The 22,315-nt window shown below is 36.2% G+C and overlaps 1 protein-coding gene across 6 annotated transcripts in view; it reads left to right on the forward strand.

Moving 5' to 3' along the window:
- The first annotated feature begins 130 nt into the window (after nucleotides 1-130).
- LOC126973149 (protein MTSS 2) overlaps nucleotides 131-22,315 on the forward strand; it is a 195,460-nt gene continuing 173,275 nt past the window's right edge. For 5 of the 6 annotated variants that reach the window (XM_050820300.1, XM_050820302.1, XM_050820299.1 and 2 more), the window contains exon 1: nucleotides 133-647. In XM_050820300.1, coding sequence (XP_050676257.1) covers nucleotides 576-647 — 72 coding nt within the window. In that variant the 5' untranslated portion in view covers nucleotides 133-575. Of the gene's footprint in view, nucleotides 648-22,315 lie in introns of all 6 variants that reach the window. The other variant, XM_050820298.1, reaches the window with a different exon arrangement.

Consider the following 22,315-nt stretch of genomic DNA (forward strand, 5'->3'; position numbering starts at 1 on the left):
GTAGTCTTTGCTGTAAGTTGTATGTTCAGTGTATATCTGTTTTCAATGTTTACTACTCAGTTGTCAGTTTTCATAAAAATTGCAGTTCAGGCTTGAGGCTTCAGTTCAGTTTAATGTTGTACAAATGCTGTCGACTGTCGTTCATATATTTTGTATCGGTCGGTTATGAATGTGCAGTTGATTGCTAATGCGATTCGTAGATTTTAAAGATTTTTGAATGAAAAAAAAAACAAATTCATAATTACATTCTTTTATTTTTCTCATTAATATTTTTTCGTAGATGTTATAGTGCGGCTTTGATTGTAAATCTTACTAAACTTGAGTTAAAACATAGGCCAGTTGCAATGGTGGATTCTCGGTGTTTATAAATATTGATTTGTTACATATTCATTTTCTAATATATCTGTTGTGTTTTAAAATATTATGTGGTATGTAGGTAGACGCAGTGAGTGGTATTACTAATAATTCATGCAATGCAAATGCAACAGATGTTATGTTTCTGTGATGGCGGTTCTGTTTGCTGTGTTGTGATTTGTTTGATTGTGTTTTCGTGAAGATAATTGATAATTTTGACAATGGAGGGTACAACAGAAAAGGATTGTTCACCACTATGGAACCTGTATCAGTTAATAGTATCGGACATGAAGGTATGTTTGAAAATAAAAATAATTACTGCTAAAACACGATCACGCAGAGGCGCTCTACATTTTCTGTTCTAATAAACTTTTCGTAGTGTACGAAATATCTTCTTTCTAATTTACTGAAATACACGGAAATGCCCTCGTTACTCTATGGACTATCAAGCATGACGGTGTTTACGGTTGTTTTTTTTTGTGGTCATGATCGTAAAATATAATAATAAAAATATTAACAAAATAATACCTAAATCTATCTTAATTAATGTCTGGCCAGCTTCAAGTAAGCATCTATCTGTAATTTATAAAATATGTATTACACCTATATGTATTTAAGGTAAAGTTGAAAATGATTTTCATTAGATTCATTAATTGATGAAATAATATAAATTAATTTTAAGTAATATTGATTTGGCATAGCTTTGCAAAGAATATTATGAAGAAAGCACAATTCAGTGCTCACTTCCAAATTCTTAAAAAACGCAAATTGTGAGTTTCACTGAGATTGCGATTTTCATCTTAAGACATGCTAATATGTGAATACCAATAATTTTATCAGCTATGGGTTCAAATTAAAAGCTGTTGCACAATTTGAGATGGTAAGATTAGATGCCCACCCAACAAATAAAAATAGTAGAATTTTTTGTTTGTTCATGCTAAAATCTGGATCAATTTAATTTGACTAAAACTCATATTTTAACATTTATTTTTGGCATATTATAGCCAAATTCTTGAGAATCACTCCTCTCTGCTAAGGCAAAGGCATTTATTTCTCAAAATTCATTCCTTTAAGAGTTCTTAAGCCAAGAAATACCTCTTATACCCTGTTGAAGTTAATCTGAGGGGTACAGCTTGTGTTATATATAAATGTGAAAATAACTATGTCTGTGTGTTACTCTTTATGATGATTGATTATTACCTAACTTATTATCATGGAATGTAGTGTGGACATGCTCTTAAATTACAGGAGAACAAAGGTTGGTTTTATGTCAGTTCTTGTCATATGATACAAGACTATGTCTAAGTCATTACATACATTTAATTTCCTTACACAGCACAATATAAGAGAATTCAATGTGGATAGAGTAGTAGACAGTTGGGGGTTGGGTCTCAGAGGGGTGTACTAGAGGAAAGCTCCTCTTACCTATCTAAATAAATCACATATTTAAAGTTAATTAGAAGTAGTTTATAAATTACATTATATCATAAAAAATTAAATGCATTTAGGTAACAATACTTATAGGTACACAAATTAAATTTAAAAACAAAATTTATGAATGATGCGGGGCTCAAACCCACTACCTCATTCCCAATACCTGCATTGAGTGTGAACACTTCCACTGAGCCAACCGTTCCAGTGTATCATCATAAAATCTTGTATGCTTTGTTCAACTCTCAGGTTGTGGCCTCATCTACAGGATTTACTTTACAATTAATAACCTGCTCAACCCCAATATTTGCATATAAGGAAATTGACCTCAGATTGAGATGTCACTCTTTCAAATCTAAACAATTTGTTAATTAATTAATCCCAGAAGTGATAACCCTATCACTTTAAAAAATAAGAAATTGTTTAGATTTATTATTTATAGCTACTTGGTCTAGTCTTCCTATTCTATAAAAAAATATAAGTCTACCAAATAGTTATCTGTATTTCTTTTTTTTAAGCTAGGTTGGATATAGCCTCATACTCAATTATCTCAGCTCTTCAATGTTATACACAAAACTTGATCTTTAACCTGTGTCATGTTTACATATTTTTGTTTAAATATTATCATTTACATAATCCATTTGTTCTTACATCGTATACTTATATATGCTGTATACTTATGTAATCATTACTTTTTTTTTTTGGATTTTATGGCCTGGTAACGAGACCTTTAAGCCTTATGTTTTTTCGGTCACTTTCGCTTTGAGAGTGCTTCAAGACTGTTCACTGTAATCTATACTTTGTCTTTAATTTTAATGTACCTACTACATAATATTTTCATTAGGTATAGTTAAATATTCCTTGAAATGGAAAAATATTTGAATGCTTGCTCCTCTGATGTCCATTACATTTGCTTAATCACTAAGTCAATTGAAGTTAAGGCAAGTTATGCATAAACAAACAAAAGTTCATAGTATTTTAATCAACAGTGACCAATTAACATATTAATTATGTAGGTACATTACTGTTGAGTGGATATTCAATAATATTTTTCATTTATGTTAAACAATTAAGTTGGTTAGCTGTGCTAAATGAACTAACTGTAGAGCTAAGTAACTACCTACTTAATCAGTTATTTGAACAAATGCCGGTGGGTACAATTATAAATGAACAAGTTTTAAAAAATAAATTGGCTGTTACTCAAATAATACTTGATCTGGAACTGGGCGTGAAATTTTTTCAATAAATAATCGCCCGCGTGCCGTGCTCTGATAAACCGTAGTAAATGGCGAATTAAATTGTGATTTACTGGCCGATTGTTTCGTGTTAGTTGTGAGTTTATTACGGTTCCGTATAAACACATTCAAGTTGAGAGCTACCTCCCAACTTGAACTGGTGTTGCAGATGTCGATGGAAAGTTGTCTTACCACTTCCCACCATGTGAGCCTCTTGCCCGTGTGCCCCCTCTTATTTAAATGTATATAAGAGACCTCCTCTAGACATATGGAGTATTGCAGTCATCTCTGGTCTCGCGCACCCCAGTATCAGCTCGATCCATTTGACCGCGTGCAACACAGAGCATTTCGAATTGTCGGGGACCCACTGCTCTGTGAACGGCTGGATCACTTGGCTTTGCGTTGAGACGTCGCTTCATTGGGTGTCCTCTACCGCATTTACCACGGGGAGTGTTCCGAAGAGCTTCATTTGATTCCTGCCGCCGAATTCCACCTTCCCACGACACGCCGCATATTACTATATCATCCCCACCATTTGAATGTGTGGCGGTCCTCCACAGTGCGGTTTTCAAAGAGCTTTCTGCCACGTAATACAAAGCTATGGAATGAGCTTCCTTGTGCAGTGTTTCCGACATGGGTATCTACAAAAAACCGCGTACACCTTCCTTCAAGGCGGGAAACGCTCCTGTGATACCTCTGGTGTTGCCAGAGAATCTGGGCGGCGGTTATTGTGGTGGATGGTGCACTCAACACCAAGTGACCCGTACGCTCGTTTGTCCTTCATTTCTTAAAGAAAAAAGACAATAAGACTTATTTTTAGTTATAATAAGGCATATTTAATTTGCTGTCCTCGTTGGTATAAATTCGGTGCAAACTTGGGTTGAGACTGTTTCAGATTTGTTTCACTCTACTGAACCTTTTCGGGAAAAAAGCAGGTGTTTTGTAGACATCCGTAATAGAGGAACGTAATTGAGTAGTTTTTTTAATTATTTAACCTAATTCGAGTTTACAATTTACATTGATGAAAAATCGTAGTTAAAGAATACGTTTTCAATTTCATCTCCGCCTATTCTCTTATGCAGCACAACAGAAATCAAAGTAGGTACGCTTTTATGAAACACCATGAAGTTTTTCAATTCACATTTTGGTTGTACTTGGAAGAAAGTTCCTTTAGAAACGTCTGTGAAGAACATCGCATATGTTAAGGATAATATGATACTAATTTTCCCCGAATTCGCTCGCATTAGCCTACCAACGGATCAAGTCGCACTCGTTTATATAGACATATAAATACAGTATAGATAATACTTCCGCTTCGTACGCTCTGATAAACCGTGGTAAATGGTGAAATAATTGCGATTAAACGGTGGCTTGTTTCGACGATCGATGCCGTTCCGTGTTTTGTTTTATTTTGTGCTTAAAATAATTGTTGTCACCGGTTATGGCACGCGCTATCAAACTATGAGATTTCGAGCGGTATTACCAATATAGCGCTCTCCTTCGCACTGTATTCTGACATCCATGCTAATATTATGTGAAAGTTAGTCAAGTCAATATTATATGTCTGTTTTTAGTGAAATTTATTCGTGAAATTACTTAATATTATATTATATTTTAAGTTAGATATGCATGATCCATTCAAATCAAAGAATTGAATTAAAATAGAATAACAATAGTTTTCTAAACATCTTATAAAAATATTTACTTCTTAGTATTTGTTAAATAATTTTTAGTCTTACGATCGATACCAATAATTTCGAAGAGGCAACGAACCATCGTTTTCAAATTAAAAGGGCTCAAAGCATTTTGAGATTTATATCTTTATGTCAAACTCCCAAATACTATTTAACAATAATGATCGAATGTCACCAACCCTTACACTGTTTTTAAAGAAATAATACCCCTATCTTCCATTGACAGAGAATACAGACCTCCATTTGCCACGGCCCTGAAATACTCTGACTTTCTCCATCCACGTCAATGTCAATACCTTATGCTGGTCATCTTTTTAACCGACTTCAAAAAGGAGGAGGTTATCAATTCGATCGGTATTTTTTTTATGTATGTACACCGATTACTCTGAGATTTATGATCCGATTTACGTAATTTATCTTTAGTTCGATGCAGAATAGATGCCATTTGGTCCCATAAATATATAAATACAAAACATATACATAAATATTTTACATAGTTAGGCCCAGTAGTTTTCATTTTATGAACATATTTGTTTACCTCGATGATATAAATATTTTTGTGCACGGCTTTTATAGGAGTTTTCATTCAGGTTCATTATAAATTAAAATTATTAACTGACACCGTATAGGTACCTACACTCGCCACGCGTGACTTTGAGCGGGATAGCTTTCTTCTTGAACAAAACAACCCAAACAAAGGTGTATTAAATTAAATATTTAGTTATTTTTTTCATTAACAGTTTTTAAACGTAGTTTTTTTTATGACTAATTCATCTTTGATCTGAAAGTGGAAACTTCGCATATCCCATCACTTACGTTCGCATTAGCTCCATATATTTATGCAGTCAATAAAATTTCATTCGTTCCTCAATTGCAACGCAGGGCTGCTCGAATTCTCTTGGTTAAAATTGCTTGGCGTTACTTAGAGACACAGATGGGGTAGCTTACGGACACCACGGTAGTGCAACTGGTTGTGCCCCCTTGGTGTCTCGGTGAAATATAGCCCTTAGAAATAATGCCCGCACACAACAGAGTATGGGAGGCGGTTATCACTTATCTACCAGGTGACCCTCGCTTCCCGTGTTGTATATTACTAAAGAAGGCTATGAAAACCAAATAAAATTCGATTCGCATACATAGAGAGCTTTATACGTATTCAGTTTTGTATTACGTTTAAACTATTGGTTATTTAAGTTCATTATAAAGGTTTTGTTGAATAAATTAGTTACTAACACTATCCATAAATCTTCATCGCGGAGTCATTTCACAGAGCATATTTCCATTTTTTGTGGTATTTACTCACCATTAGACTCGCGCAAATAAACGGTTAATAAAACAATAGATAAAACTCGTTTTAATAAATAGTAACCGTTAAATATTTTAAGACGCCTCCAAGGTTCAGTTTTCAATAATATAATTATGATAAGTTAATATAAATGTTATGGGGTCAGTGTATCTGCATTGTACGAACTTGATGGAGAGCTAAAGGTATCGATCGTATTTATTTTCGCACCGGTTGAGCGTTACGTAAGCGCATACGAGTCGACAATCCTTTACTATAACGAGATACAAGCGATGGCTTATTCTACTGATATTGAAACTTAATTTTAGGGAAATCCATTAAATTAGTAAAATAAATTCTGTTTCCAGCTTTCACTGGAACTATCCGAGCAAGCTTTCGATGAGCTTTATTTATCCGCGATATCCCGTTACTATTAAGTAATATGTAAGAAAAAATATTTTATTACTTACTAGCTTTTTATTGAATTAGGCGTTACTTTCCGGAAATCCATAATGACAGCTAGTAAGTATACAAATGATTTAAGTTTTCTTTAGTGTTAGTTCCGCCAATATTTGTTTTTAAAAAACAATTCACGTGTTTCGCCCCTACACGAGGCATCCTCAGGATGTGTTGTCTCGCCAAAATCTGGCACGAGAAGACGGGGTGAAACACGTGTCGAATTGTTTTTAAAAAACATTTATTGGCGGAATTAACACTAAAGAAAACTTAAATCATTTGTATACTTACTAGCTGTCATTCTCAGACCTACCCGATATGCACACAAATCGGTTCAGCCATTTCGGAGGAGAGAGGACCCATAACCTATCTTTTTAAACTTGAAAGTTCTGAGATTTTTGAGTGTAAACTTCGTTAGGTAGGTACGCTAAGCACTTTCTGAGCTGTCACACTGGGCTATGCAAAGCTGATTCGGGTAAAGTCTGCTCGAGTCGACTAAAGGCGATCAGTCAGGCTGGGATCTATAGAGCGTACTTTGCTCAGACTTTTCTTCGTAAAATTCAGCTGAGTGTAACCTTTACATAATCTTTTATTTCGTTTTTGTTGTCATTTGACAGTCGAACTTATACTTGAGCTTAGCTAAGACAGCCCAATGCAATGTTTGCGTTTTATCACACACATTATTGGGCGGTCAGATCGTCTATACGTTAGTATTTTTATGATTTCTTTTTTATGAAAATAAGGGTCGAGACGAGCAGGACGTTGAGCTTATGATAATTAATATAACATAAGATGTTAAGTCTCATTTGCCCAGTGATTTCACTAGCTTCGGCGCCCTTCAGACCAAAACATAATATTGCTTATACATTACTGCTTCAAGGCAGAAATTGGTGCCGTTGTAGTATCTACCCATAACCTAATTCATCAGAGTAATGTACCCTTACAGATTTTTTTTATTTTCTTCTTCTTCACCTTCAACTTAAAAATTAAATATCCGAATTGTGGGATATTTATTGCTTGCTTGTCCCCAATAGATAGTGTAAACCGGTCTCGATTATCGGTTCAGCAAGCGGGCTAACATGTAATTATATACCGTTCTTATCTACTTTAAACAGGGTGTTTATTTATCCTTAAGTAAGTAATAATTATTTTTCTTTTTTAATATTAGCAGTCATTTTAAAATTAATCCACCACCACCGAAAAAAAAGTTTTAATTGATTATTAACCTTTTGGTAATTATTTACTTTCATCATCAGCCGGTAGACGTCCACTGCTGGACAAAGGCCTCCCCCAAAGATTAATATTTCCACGACGATCGGTTCTGCGCTGTCCTCATTCCGGCGATCTTGACCAGATCGTCGGTCTATCTTATGTTAGGCCTACCTAATTTTTTACTTTTAATTATTTTCTTTTCAGATAATACAGTAATGCCGCCTATAACGTGGTAGCCTTATAACGCGTTTTTAAATTACATAATTTCCATGGGCCTTATAACATGGGTATTCCCCGATGTAACGCGAGAATTTCTTAAATTACATATTTCTATTCTGTGAAATTTATAATGATTTGTACAGTTCATATTTAGCATCGCATTCTTTTGTGTGTCAACTGTGTTATTACAAAATTAAATTATTTTATTAAATTTGTGTGTTAAAAACCTTAATAAAATAGTAAAACTAGACAAACAATTGGAAATATTTGTTACGAGTTATATAAGTTGTGATTAATTATAGTTATTATTACGAATTACGAGGTCGTAAATCGCGTTATACAGAATAAACTCCCCTATAACTCGGAACCACTACTGCGTTATAGAAGCGATTATCTGTATTTTTCTTATGTTCGACTTAACTTGTAAGTAACTTGATACTTAAATTTTCGAGTTTATGACATGTTGTCATATATGTACGTTGTAGAATTATAATCAACATAAATTTAGTATGTACGTATATAAATTTTCAATTGTTAATGATTTTTCGTACTGGATCTAATAGAAATAAATAATTGACTTCCTCGCGAACGTAGTCGCGGGCAGACACTAGTGTTTTACTACGCTAGTCCATGAGTGTAAAACTGGTAAAAAGTCATCTTTTTATTAATTCTTGTACTTAATCATAATTTGCGATGGTAACGCACCGTGTGTGACCTAACGCGTGTCGAAGGCAGCGAAGCGTTATGTTGGCTAATAGAGGACATTGCCCCGCACATCTGCAATACTTATACTACGACTAGAACGAAAAATTGAAGAAGAAAATACTACTTTAAATCGGAATGCAATGCGAAAAAGTTTTCGAAAAATGTTTATCGTTTTCCTTAAAAAAATTAGTACATATACGCGGCGCGTGATTGCGAATTGCAAATATATACTATGTATAATTACGTACATTCCTTGATTTTGTTTTTAAAATTAAGTTTGATTGGCAATCTTATAGCATCTTAGTACATTGCAGAGGAGACAATGACGCAAGGACATCCAGTGACTGGAGGTGCTATCATTTAATTCAGAAAAGCTCCCCTAATTCCTTTAATGTTGCGGGATAGTGTAGGTGATAGCCTTTGTTTTAACGAAAATAAGGGACGAGGCGATCAAGACGTTCAGCTGATGTTAACTGATACGCCTTGCCCATTACAATGCAGTGCCGCTCAGGATTATTGAAAAGCCCAAAATTCTGAGCTGCACTAAAATTGCGCTCGTCACCTTGAGGCATAAGGCGTTAAGTCTCATTTGCCCAGTAATTTCACTAGCTACGGCGCCCTTCAGACCGAAACACAGTAATGTTTACACATTACTGCTTCATGGCAGATATAGGCGTCGTTGTGATATCCATAATCTAGCCAGCATCCTGTGCAAAGGAGCCTCCCACTGGTAAGCTTTCCCCTCTCATAATTTAATGGTAAAGAAATCTGTTTCATAAAATAGGCGGCGACACATCATGATGTACGGGACATTAGGTAACTATCCTATTGCTTACCAAATTATATCTTAATCGATTCAGTGGCCTAATTATGAACATTAACAGGCAAACAGACATGTCTACTATTATGTCAGGCAACGTTTTGCTAGACTTCCAACTTCTTATCACAAAGTAAGATCGAGGTCTATCAATCAATGAAGACCCATGCTTTAGGCTCTTGTATAACGTGATGTCACGCGTATAAACAATGCTCATAGTAGCGCCTTGTAACAGCTGTGCCGCGTATTTATAGAAAACACGTGGTAAGCGGTACGCCGGCTTCGTGTAACAACTAACAACACACGGGTAACTAACCTGTTTTGTAAACTTTGGGTACGGGTGTCGGGTTTTGTTGTCAAGCTGCCTTCATAACACGGATAAACTTGCAACTTGATAGGTGTCTTCCTACTTCAGCCTATGTAATATGCCTACCCTGGTACCCAGTTAAAAAATAGTAAATTTCTTAATTCGCAATTAGGTACTGCATTTTGAGAAGGCTAGCAACTAAAGTAGATCTTGTAGGTGAATCCACGTCTGAGAGCCTAACAACATACCACTATTTATGAACATTCGTTCAACAAGTAGGTTCAATATTTTTTATTTTAAAAAATCGTGACACTTATAAAAGCTGTTTAAGTCTGAACATGGTCTAGACGAAGCCACGATACAACCAATACAAAAAAAAGAAGAATCCATTTTTGATGACGACCACGAGTAATGGCGGTATACGAGTATTATAATGAAGGTATGTACATACCTTACCTTTCGATCAACGAGTTGTGGGATGAATCTCGTTGGTATCATTGCATAATACTACTACTCGAAATGTTCAAGTAGGTGTATAGCATAGGGCTGCTGTTTAAGCAACTGAAACTTCTTTATTGAGTGTTTTTTGCGTACAGGAGAAGTTCACAATTTGCCTGGGAATTTCGAGGATTTTTGCTTTGGTCGGCCACTTCTATCAACTATCTACAACTCGTGAGATTCTTACCACAAATTCGACAATTTAATTAATTAATTTACTCTGGGTAACGCATCGTTCACAAGTTGCTGTAGACGTCTGAATTGTATATTTGGTTAATTAATGATGAGTGGGAGTGATTTCCTGTTGTCAAAAATAACTATTGAATCACTTTGGGGCTCTTTCTTTGACGATTGACTTATAGAACATTGTACAATTATAATCTTTCTACCTACTTGGGACTTTTGTGTCGCAGCGTAACTCTAGACATGCTGAGTGTCTAGATAACATGATCTGCCACCGATCAGGTCATTGATTGTACGCTGAAGTCGAACTTTCCCAACACCTCACTTCGCTCTATAAATCTTTGATAGTTATAAATGGGACAAACGGAAAAGTGTCACACTTTTTTTTATGGAAAACGAGGACAAACGATCATACGGGTCACATGGTGTTAAGTGATGACCGCCGCCCACATTCTCTTGCAATACCAGAGAAATCATAGGAGCGTTGTCAGCCCTTAAGGAAGTACGCGTTTTTTTAAAGGTACCCATGTCGTATCGTCCCGGAAACACCGCACAAGGACGCTCATCCCACAGCTTTGTAGTACGTGGAAAAAAGTTCCTTGAAAAGCACACTGTGGAGGAAACAGAAGACCAAGAGAATCAGGTGAAACAGAAGACCTGATTTAAAGTGTTGCCGGACTTGGAAGTGTACTTGGAAGGTTCCTAAGCCGTATCGGTTCCATTCCACAAAGTGTTTGTGCGTAGTATTAATAAATTTCTTGTGAAAAGTGCGACTCTAGAACGCATCAACGTGGTGCGGTTTTATTTACGCATTTAGATGAGTTGTCCCGATGTTCAAATTTAAAAATACTTTCATCCATCACCACACAACCTCATCATGCCCCTCTCAAAGATTGTCACTAAATATTTTTTTATGACAATAAGGGACGAGACGAGCTGGGCGTTCAGCTAATGGTAATTGATACGCCCTGTCCATTACAATGCAATGCCGCTCAGGATTCTTGAAAAACCCAAAAATTCTGAGCAGAACCTCAATTGCGCTCGCCACCTTGAGACATAAGATGTTAAGTCTAATTTGTAATTTCACTAGCTACGGCCGCGGGGCCCTTTAGACCGAAACACAATGTTTACACATTACTGCTCACGGCAGAAATAGGCGCCGTTGTGGTACTCATAATCTAGCCGTTTTCTTCTTAACCTCTTCATCACTCTGATATTAATACCAAAGCTCATGTATTGAAGCAGATGCGATTTAGTTAATTATATTTAATGTAAATAATATGAAACCCATCTGCATCGTGATGATAGCCCATCTGTGGGATAAACGAAATATATAAGATGACAGACCAATGGCACATTTCCAAGATGTTCATAGTTTTTCACGTGTTGTCCTTAAGTTAATTTTAAAACGTGTCTGACCGGTCTAAAGAAAATGATACTATAAATATCCTCTTTTATACTAGACTTCTTCCGAAATTGTCTTCGTGTATTGATGTGACAACCGGGCCGAGAATATGCAGGCGGAAAAGACCATAACTGACGCATTCTTCATTTGATTTTTCTTTTGAATATTTTGACGCATTACAAGTTACGTCAGTTACAATTTACATAGTAAAATTACACAAATAAAATTTTAAAACTAAATTTTATGAACGAAGCGGGACTCGAACCGACGACCACTGGCGTTCCGTTGTTTGTCTCATAAAGATTTCAAATGCTCATTTCATGTGGTCATTTTAGATTGATACTTGCAATTTAATTTCTAAAATTAAAATAATTCGTTTCTATTTTTCTCTTATGTGTAGGATAAATAACTATGTATCAATCAGGGCAAAGTGCTATTTCACTACTCGGGTATGTCTCACTATCGCAATACAAATGATTTAAGTTTTCTTTAGTGTTAATTCCGCCAATATTTGTTTTTAAACAATTCGACACGTGTTTCGCCTCTACACTAGGCATCCTCAGGATGTGTTGTCTCGCCAAAATCTGGCACGAGACGTCTCGGAATTAACACTAAAGAAAACTTAAATCATTTGTATAATTATGGATTTCCGCAAAGTAACGCCTACTTCAATAAATTCTCTATCGCAAGTAAAATATTTTATAGTATTATTTTAGTACATTCACTGAATGTCAGCCTTCCATATATGAAAAGATATACCTGAATAAAGGGACGGATGCCAAATAATTTATCGTAGTGCCGCGCAGATTTTTGCACTTTTAAGAATCAGACATAGATACACTCTCGAACACCTTCTGGATCTTTTGAGTCCTTTGAGGATTGTGCCGATGTTTTTATATCATTTCTCTCAGGCCAATCGCTTCTATGAAGCCGACAATGTCCTTGCGGGAGATGTCCTTAGAATAACTGTGTTGGCCTGTTGGGAGTTCCTATCCTCCTCGATACTGGCTTCTTTTAGAGTGGAGTGGGCTGCTCTAGCTCAATTTGTAGCTAGGTGTTTCGTATTTTTAGCGACAATATCTACAGCTGGGATTGTCATTGATTCCTATTGTGTGTAGCTGTTTGTTTGGTCTGCAGTGGACAATGATCCCTTCTTTAGTGCTGTGTAGTCAGAACTTCCTTCATGGGACTAAATCAACCAAGCCTTTTTATTAAATTTCAGTAAATAAATAAATTAAATAAATGCGTCATTTATTTCGTATTAATAAGTATGCGAGCAAATAGTGATATATATATAGATATGATAATTGAGTTTCAATGTGGTTTAGAGGGCAGAAAATATGTTCGCGAATTAATTTATAACGTGTTCATTTCATTTTTTTTCACTATTTAGAGTTTTGGCTAAAAACTACGGTACGGGCTCGGTAAAACTTATATACACAAAGTATTTTTAAAAGGCTATCGAAAAACTAAATAAGACTGCGTGCAATTTGTAATTGTGGTAATTGAAAATAAAACTTTAAATATAAAATAAATAATCGTAGGTAGCATCAGGTACTATTTATCACTCGGGAAAAGGTGCGATACCCTTGACGAGACTTGAGTGTACTGAAGCCCTCGGCTTCGTCACGCGGCTACAAATCTCACCGGCGCAGCAATCTCTATAATTTTTCCCTTGGTGAATGATGTATGTTTACGTGTACAATATAATATTGCAAATAATAACAAAAATTTAGGTCGTATTGCAAACTCCGAAAAAAGAAGAACTTTGATCTAGGAAACTTAAAAAACTTAATCTAATACAAACTAAGTAAGTACCTACTCTAATCTCACGTTGATTCTGTATCACTCGTTACATCACAGAGTGTCCATACAAGCCGCGTTCCAGTTAAGACGGAAACGGCCTTATAAAGCAGTTTTCAAAGCAGGTTACCGAGACGGAGGGTTGCCGGCCCGCCTCTGAGAACACTGTCCCCTTTTTGAAGACATAGCCCGGATGTTGTAGTTCTCTTTGATAAACATATTTTTTCCCCTTTGATAAGTAAATTTATGGCTTTCGTGTTTATTTACATACTCATTAAGTACTATTATTGCCGCTGATTTTCACTACCCACAATTACGTTAAAATGCGAAACTGCAAAATGTGACAACTGCGCGTGTCAGTAAAAACTGATTTTACTGTTACAGCCACATTGCGAAATCGTCTCCTTCTTATTGAAATCAAATATTCCCGAACCGTTAGGACACAGGGAACTACAAGTCTTTATATGCTCCTACTTTAAAGGTTGGCGATGCTTTCCTTCACCTCCTGAATTACAGATGGTCGGCTGGATTTTTTACTATCTATGAGGTGAGCCACTCGAATGTTGGTTAATAAAATTAAAAGAGTGAAATGGTCAGATACGGTTAAATAAAGTTTATAAAAAAAAAGTTTTTAAAAATCGAGTTCAAAACTGAAAAGTATCATACAACTAAAAATTTTAATTATTACATCTCTTATGTTAACGTTTACTTTTAATAAAATACTATCATTAATATGTGCTACATATTGATAGGTTTTAAGCAAATTATTAATATAAAAGGTAAAGGTGCATAAGAGGTGTATTAAATTAAATTTTTAGTTATTTTTTACTTTTCAGTTTTTGAAGTCGGTTTTATTAAACGTAATTTTGATTTTTTACTTTTTAGTGTCAGTTAATAATAATAATATATAATCAACCGGGATGAAATCTCCTAAAAGAGCCGAACACAAGTAACAATTATATCATCCATCAGACAAAAATTTTCATATAAAATGTTCATAAAATGATTACTACTGGGCCAAACTATGTTATTTTTATGGGGCCAAATGACATCTATTCCGCATCGAACTAAAGAAGAATTACGTAAATCGGATCATAAATCACAGAGTAATTCGTTAGTCTCGACTAACGAACAGCAATTCATTTTTATATATATAGATTTTAATCCAGATTATTTCGACGATAAGTACTTAATAGAAGGGTAACTTGAAGATTAAAATCAAAAATGAAATTAAATAATTTTTCGAAACAAATTTAGATGATTAACGCACTTCATCTAAAAATATTCTGTAGAATATTATACTTCGAAGGGGGATTTGTTAACGCTCCTCTATTTTTAATTTATTTTTTAATTTTAAGAAAACTTACAGATTACAAATAAGTACCCACCTTCACCATAAGCTTCCACGATATCGTAAAATTTAAGCTATATGTACTAACATTTTGCTTTATTCAGTACTTGATTTGGTACTTGTACAAGCACGCGCGTTGAGATTGGGAACAGCTGCCATCTTACTAACGTCATAATGACGATGGCAGGGACTTCAAATACTGTTAATATGACGAGGTTCTGTCCTTTTCCACTAACGCGGAGGATATATAATTTAATGTCTAAGATCCGCAATGATTAAAGTTGACACATATGTGCAGTGTTTTCTAAGAAGTACTCCGCTTACATCTATTTCTGCCGTTAAATATTGTTGAGCATCTGTATTGAGGGATTTGGGTGACCATAAGACGTTCTAACTTTGTCTCAGGTTGGAATTCGGGATCGCATTGCTGAAGTTTTGTAATGCATTACGACAATGGTCATACTGTTATTTTTTTGAAAAAATGCTGCAGCTTAACAGCAGGTTCACATCTGCTCGTTTTAACACTTATATTACCATAAAAATGACACGGAGTTAAACCAAGCGCAAGGGAACATATGCAGACGCCAGCCCTAACGCCGTGTAACGCACTCTTAATTAGTACTTGTCAATCGTATACGTGCCCCAGGTGGGGGAGATAACACATGGCGTGTGCAGAAACTCTAAGGCGCCACCTCAACGAGCGAGTGAAAAGTATCGGCATGTCACGTATTGCACTCTCATAAAAAAGGTCTCACACACGCGCTGATATTACAGAGTGACTTAATGTGACCAAATCAGCTCATCGTCGAGCGACTGTTACTATAGCCGGCGTCCTCGCAGCGCGTTCACTGCGCTCTGACGCTGTCAAATGAGCTATTTCCAACAAAATAATTGTACAAGGCGGCGTCGCGGTCACACGGCGTTTCCTCAGCGAGTCGCATCCAAACTCGTCGTCTTCATATAATCGTCGCTTCGTGGAGATTACCCGGGCGGTTTCATCTTGAAGCGTTCGCTTGTGGAGGTAGCGCCTAAGAATTCTAAGAGCTATATGGATGTGTTTTTCCTTTTGTTTCACCCCTGCTCCTCTCAGACGTTTATGTATAGGTATTTGGTTTTCACTAAGGCTGATTGTTGTGATTATATGTATAGTTGGCATCGTCTACAGGCCAGGCCAATTTTTAACCGACTTCAATAAGGAGGACGTTCTCAATTCGATCGGTATTTTTTTCAGCCGTTCTCCAGTTTTAGCGAGCTAAAACTCGAGAACGGCTGGACCGATTTGGCTAATTTTGGTCTTGAATTATTTGTGGAAGTCCAGGGAGGAGAGAAGGGAGCAGTTTGAGTAAACATGAAAATGCTCAGATTTAAATAAACACAACAATTTTGATTTTCCTTTGACGTGTCCCCCGTCGTTCAGAAATCAAATTGAAAGAATAGTTAAAAATGAATATCTAATTAGAATTTTTATATCTTTCTAACTTTCTCAGAAGGTTAAAATAATTTTACCTAACTATAGTTTTTATGTAGACTGATAAGTCATAAGTTCGAGAGTGACAATGTATATTATAGGCTTATATACGTAGATATAGGCTTACGAATCAACGCGAACGCGAAGCGGCGCGGCACGGCGCGAAAACAACAAACATTCGAAACCTATTGAAGTGGCCTACGTGACCAAACGCACGTGGGGTGCGGTGCGGAGCGGCGCGAAATGAAGCGAACGCGATCAGTTAGCTTGATATTTTCGCGCGAAGTGGACGCGTCGGCCATATTTTTTTTCAAGCAAAAATTAAGTAGTAATGTCGGAAGTAGAACATCTTATTATTGCTATCCAAGAACGTCCTACATTATGGGACAAAAGGAATAAAAGTTACCACAACCGTTTATTATCGCACCGCGAATGGGAGGCTGTGGCTAAAATAATTGGGACTACAAGTAAGTACAACATATTTCTTTATTATTATTACATTCTTAGCAAAGGATGTTGCTCAAAATACAGCTTAAAGTTTTCTCTTGCCTGTGCGGCTGCTCGTGATGTAGCATTGTATCTTCTTTGAGAATTATGTCTTTGTGTTTGTGACATATTTTGATATGTTTTTCGGAAAGACATTAACTCATTCTCATTTATTGATTCAAGATCCCTTATAATATTGTGTAGTAAACATATGGCTTTGACGATATGAACTGCATTTGTAACATTCGTTTCGATAGATTTATGTAGAATTCTGAATTTAGAAGTTATTGAACCAAAAGAACATTCCACCACCATTCTGGCTCGAGATAAGCGATAATTATAATTATCTTTGGCGTCCCCTTTAACCGTTGATTTTTCTGGAAACGGTCGCAATAGGTATTTCTTTAGAGGAAACGCCGCATCTCCAAGGAGCACATACGGAGCTATGATATTAGAGCCCGGTAATACTTGTTCTTTAGATATTTTTAGTCTTCCTTGTTCTATTGCTATTCGAAAGGGGCATTCCTCAAAAACACCAGCATCGTTGTCTTTTCCATAGGAACCCACATTTATCATTACAAACTTATAATTTGCGTCAGTGACTGCTAACAACCCAATCGAAAAAAAGGATTTGTAATTATAATACATGGAACCACTCTTTTTTGGTTTTATTATACGAATGTGCTTTCCGTCAATACATTCAATGCAATTAGGAAACTGCCATCTGTCTCAAAAACATTGCGCTATGTTTTTAAAGCTATCTTCTGAAGGTTCGGGCATGTGTTTCCTAACTAATTGAGTCCATATAGCTTTGCAAACTTGTGGTACGATTGTAGAAATAGCAGATTTTGAAATTCTGAACGAGAAAGCGAGTTGCCGAAATTGTATACCTGTGGCCAAATACCTGAAATAATGCAAAATATTAAGTTATATTTCCTATTCTTTTTTCAGGTGAAATGACTAAGAAAAAATGGAAAAATTTGAGAGACACGTTTAGTAAAGAATTAAAAAAAATTCCTAAGCCACGTTCTGGGACTGACGCTGATAATGAGCCGAAGTATACAGGCACATGGCCACATTTTGAGGCCATGTCTTTTTTAAAAGTAGTTCTGAAACCCAGACAAAAGGGACAGAAGGGAATATTATATCACAAGACTCCGAAAGCAATTCAGTAGATCTATCAGTGTATTCAGACGCGGCTAGTCCAGAAGAGATATTCAACATGAACGCATCTGACAATGACAACACCCAGCTCCCTGAATCTGCGTCTATTTTAGTAGAAATACCATAGAACATGTCCATAGATAACAGCCTTCGACAAGATCGTCCACCTTCGCCCTCGTTGCCAGGTCCTTCGCCTTCATCCTCGTTGCCAGCTATCACAAGGCAAACACGCAAAAGAAAAGATATAAGTCTCGAAGCATTTCTCGATATTGAGAGAGAAAAAATTAAAATTCTTCGCGAAGATCAACCAGACAATACTGACGACGACCTTCTTTGGTTCAAATCAATATTACCTTACATGAAACAGTTGCCATCACTCAACAAATTACATTTTAGAACGCAGATGCTGGAGCTTCTTCTAATGGAGCTGTCAAAGTTAAACCCACCACAATCCAGTGCTCAACAACATGGCTATTACACATCTTTGTGAAAGTATTGCAATTATGTACATACTTACTAATTAAACTTAATTAATATTATATATAATCTCTAACATTTATTTCATAGTTTTCTTACCTCAAAGTCACCATAAGTCGTTCTTCTACAGAAATAGGTTCCTGAAAATTTGTTGTAGTAAATTGCAGAACAGGTTTAATGGCTTGTACAGTATAGTCAAACGTTGTAGGTAACATTCGACAATATTCCTTGAACAACAGGGGTTGAGTACGTAAATCCTGGTACAAATTATGAAATTCCCCATGAGTATGCGTTTCTAAGTACACAGTATTAGTTCCACTTCTCTGCTTTATACACTTCTTCAATATCTCATATTTAAGATATGAATTTTCCAACAACATTAACTTCCGTCCGTCCATGGCAAATGATTAACGCTAACTGAACTGAACGGCGGCGGAGGGGACGGTTCGCGCGCACGTAGGACAGAGAAGCCGCATCGCTCCGCACCACATTAAATTCGCATCGGATCGTTTCGCAATCGCGTTCGCGTTGATACGCCCACGTAGGACACCGCGTTAGAATTCAACGAGTTCGTGCAAATCAAACAGCCATAATAATCGGAGCTGACAAACCACCAGCCGGTGAACACATTGACGAAGTGGCGATTGTCGTTGTGGGAGAAAATTTACAATCTAAAGCAATTATTAGACATTATTTTCTATTATTAACAAATTCATAAAAAACATTATTTTGTTTATTATTTACAGGACAACGTCTGTCGGGTCAACTAGTATTATATAAAAAAAATACCGCACAACCAATGTTCTCGTCAAATTATTGTCAAACATAAAAAACGTCGCATTAAAGAGACGTTTAGTACCAATGAAACACAGAGGTCGCCCGAGCGAGTTCCCGTTCGAAGCGGACTGTAATATCGGCTTATCGTAAATGGTTACGGTAAGGGGGTTATTGGTGCAATCGGAACCCGTTTGCGCTTTCAACCTCCCACGCGACTTGTCTGATTTTTATTGCGTCCCCCTACCGCCGCGAAGATTGTGCGCGACGTTTATTACGTTTGAACGTAGGTGACATATTCGCAAAAATCATCAGATAACAATAATATTAATACGTACATCACCCATAAATCTAGATATACTGCGATAGCTCTGAAAACGTCGAAAAACATTTAAAGGCATTTATTTTCTTCAAATTGATTCGTTTCGAATTCTTTTTGGTGTAATTTCTAATATTTATACTAGGTACTACTACCGCTTCGAAAATAAATGGCGCTGTGAGAGAGAAGAAGCGGCACAAGAAACTCCCAGCATTCTTTTTTTGCGCTCTTTTTAATGAAATATACAATATTGTTGAGGATATACAATTGAGATTGACAGTCAACCTCTATTTTGAACAATGCACGCACACTAACACAAAGTGACATACAAATCGCGAGTGTAAGACGTAGCTTGTCACGCACTCTAAAAGTAATAAAAGAAACCTGGCCTGTTTTTTATCGGTTGTCTTGCAGGAAGAGGCTCTGTCTAGACGGTTAAATAATCTACGATAATATGAGACACAATAACAGTCAATATTAATGTTTGGTGATTATTTGTAGGATATTATTATGTTTTCGTGGAGATTTTTTTTTATATTGTTTTTGTCTCTCCAATATGTTTAGTGAGGTAACTGAAAAAAACAGTTTTTTTTTGTAATATAAATGTAGCGGTGTAGATATCACTTCACTCTGTACTAGAGGATGATTTATGTGAACATCTATAGACTACCTTACAGCGCTATAGATTTCGGATTGCAGAAAACGTAATTCAGACCTCTTCTTTACTGCGATTGGCAGCCCTTATCAAAACTTTTAAAATGTTGAGAGTTTACGGCAATAGAAGTTGCTTGGTGTGCTGTGAACGCCTGAGGAAACGGTCCTCCTTATAAGGCATACTGCCCCGTAACAATTACAGGTCACATATTTAGCATATAACATATAATATAGTCTACGTGTCCACTTCAATTTTTTATAAACGGCAACCCCAAAAATAGATCAAATCAATAAATAGCTGTTTGCGTTCAATTTGTAAAATTAATATTTGCTAACATCGTGAATTGTAAGACTTAATTTTTTTCCCTCGTTGGAATGTAAATCCCCTACTCGGGTGTAGTACGGCCCTCGGCTTCGCCTTTTGCATACCAACTTCACCCTCGTAGGAAACACCAACATTTTCCTGTTGTATGGTTAAAACTTAGTATCCCTTAGCACGAATTTGGATGTAAAAAATATTGTAGTTGATAGAGCTTTAGTCCACGATTACAATGATACCACTCTTATTACAAGGTAAAACGTCTTGAAAACGGTGCATTACCTTGTAATAAGAGTGGTATCATAGAGGGATACTAAGTCCAACCCTGTTGTATAACTATAAATTATTGATGTTTTGCTGCCCGCTAACAGAAATATTCTATAGAATGACGAAGTATTGAACTTTAGAGCAATAAGTAAAAGATGCAAAATGTTTCCCAAGGTCAGTGATGTAACTTGTGATCTCATCACTTTAGTGATTCCAGCGTTGACCGCCGCACTGTTTATATAATTACCGCGCTACGTGATCCGTATTCAATAACATTATTTGCGTTGCACTCCAACGCAGGTTTCTATAATCAGTGTTATTGTGTTGCGATTATAGTCTTCGTTGTCTACGCATAAAATAGTGTAGTCTTATTAGAAATTTGAGAAGTCCCCCTTTTTCGATTTGTTAAGAAACAAAATCAATTCAATACCTATTTAAGTCAAAAAATGTCACAGACGAATTTAAAAGTAATTTTATTATTTATTACCACTGCGGATAAAGTTGAACTTTACTCAACTTTTTCAACTCAACAGAAATGAAGAGGCAATAAGCCATTCTTTTAAATAAAAATAAAATTACCTATGCAAAGTACTTAATGCAATAAAAATACTTGAAACTTTCGATCTTGAATGAAAACATCAAATTTGCGAACTGTACATTCGATGCATCGACCCAGACACTGAATAGATAAAAATATCAATCGTGAAATTATTTTTAGAAAAAATAAATAATGTTAAAATTTTACTTCGGTCAAAAAGAAGAGTTCTCAGTGACGTGGTCCTCCGCCACCTCAAACAATAATTCACGAGCTCTAAGCATAACTGGTCAAGCCATCGCCTCCTTTTACTATACTTGGCGTTGCGTAGAGATGTGGGTTCTTTGCATCTTCTACCGCATTTATCATGGGTAATGCTCAGAAGAGTTGTTCATATTGATACCAGCAGCTGAGTTCCACCATTGTGAAATCAATTACCAGCTGCAGTTATCCGTTACGACTTAGGAACTTTCTAGCTAAGAAAAGAGTGGCAATTCATCTCTTGTAGTTCTGGATATCCAGGGCCGGTTTCCTTCACGTGCGCCTCTTGCCAGTTTGCCTTTTCTAATAAAAAAGGTCTCCCAATAGTCTTCTGCCCTGCAAAGACCGCTCATCGACATGTGTAGTGTTTTAGGGATTCCAATAAAATGCTATCTTGGTACATACCTACCAATGATCAGAATTCATTCGTAGTGTGTGTTCAGAAGAGATTAATAAACTAAGATCCTGTGTGATGACAAAGAAGAGAAGAATGTCTTACAAACTCTCGTTTGAGTTTTCGGTACTTTACGGCTTCATATTTGATACTGTGGTTCGTTGCCCTGTTATACTTATTAACTAAACTTTCTCACTTAAGAAATAGGAAATCCATATTAATGTGTCCAGCGGGAATCGAACTGG

This window comes from Leptidea sinapis, chromosome 28 (genome assembly GCF_905404315.1).
Source record: "Leptidea sinapis chromosome 28, ilLepSina1.1, whole genome shotgun sequence".
Taxonomy (NCBI): Eukaryota; Metazoa; Arthropoda; class Insecta; order Lepidoptera; family Pieridae; genus Leptidea; species Leptidea sinapis.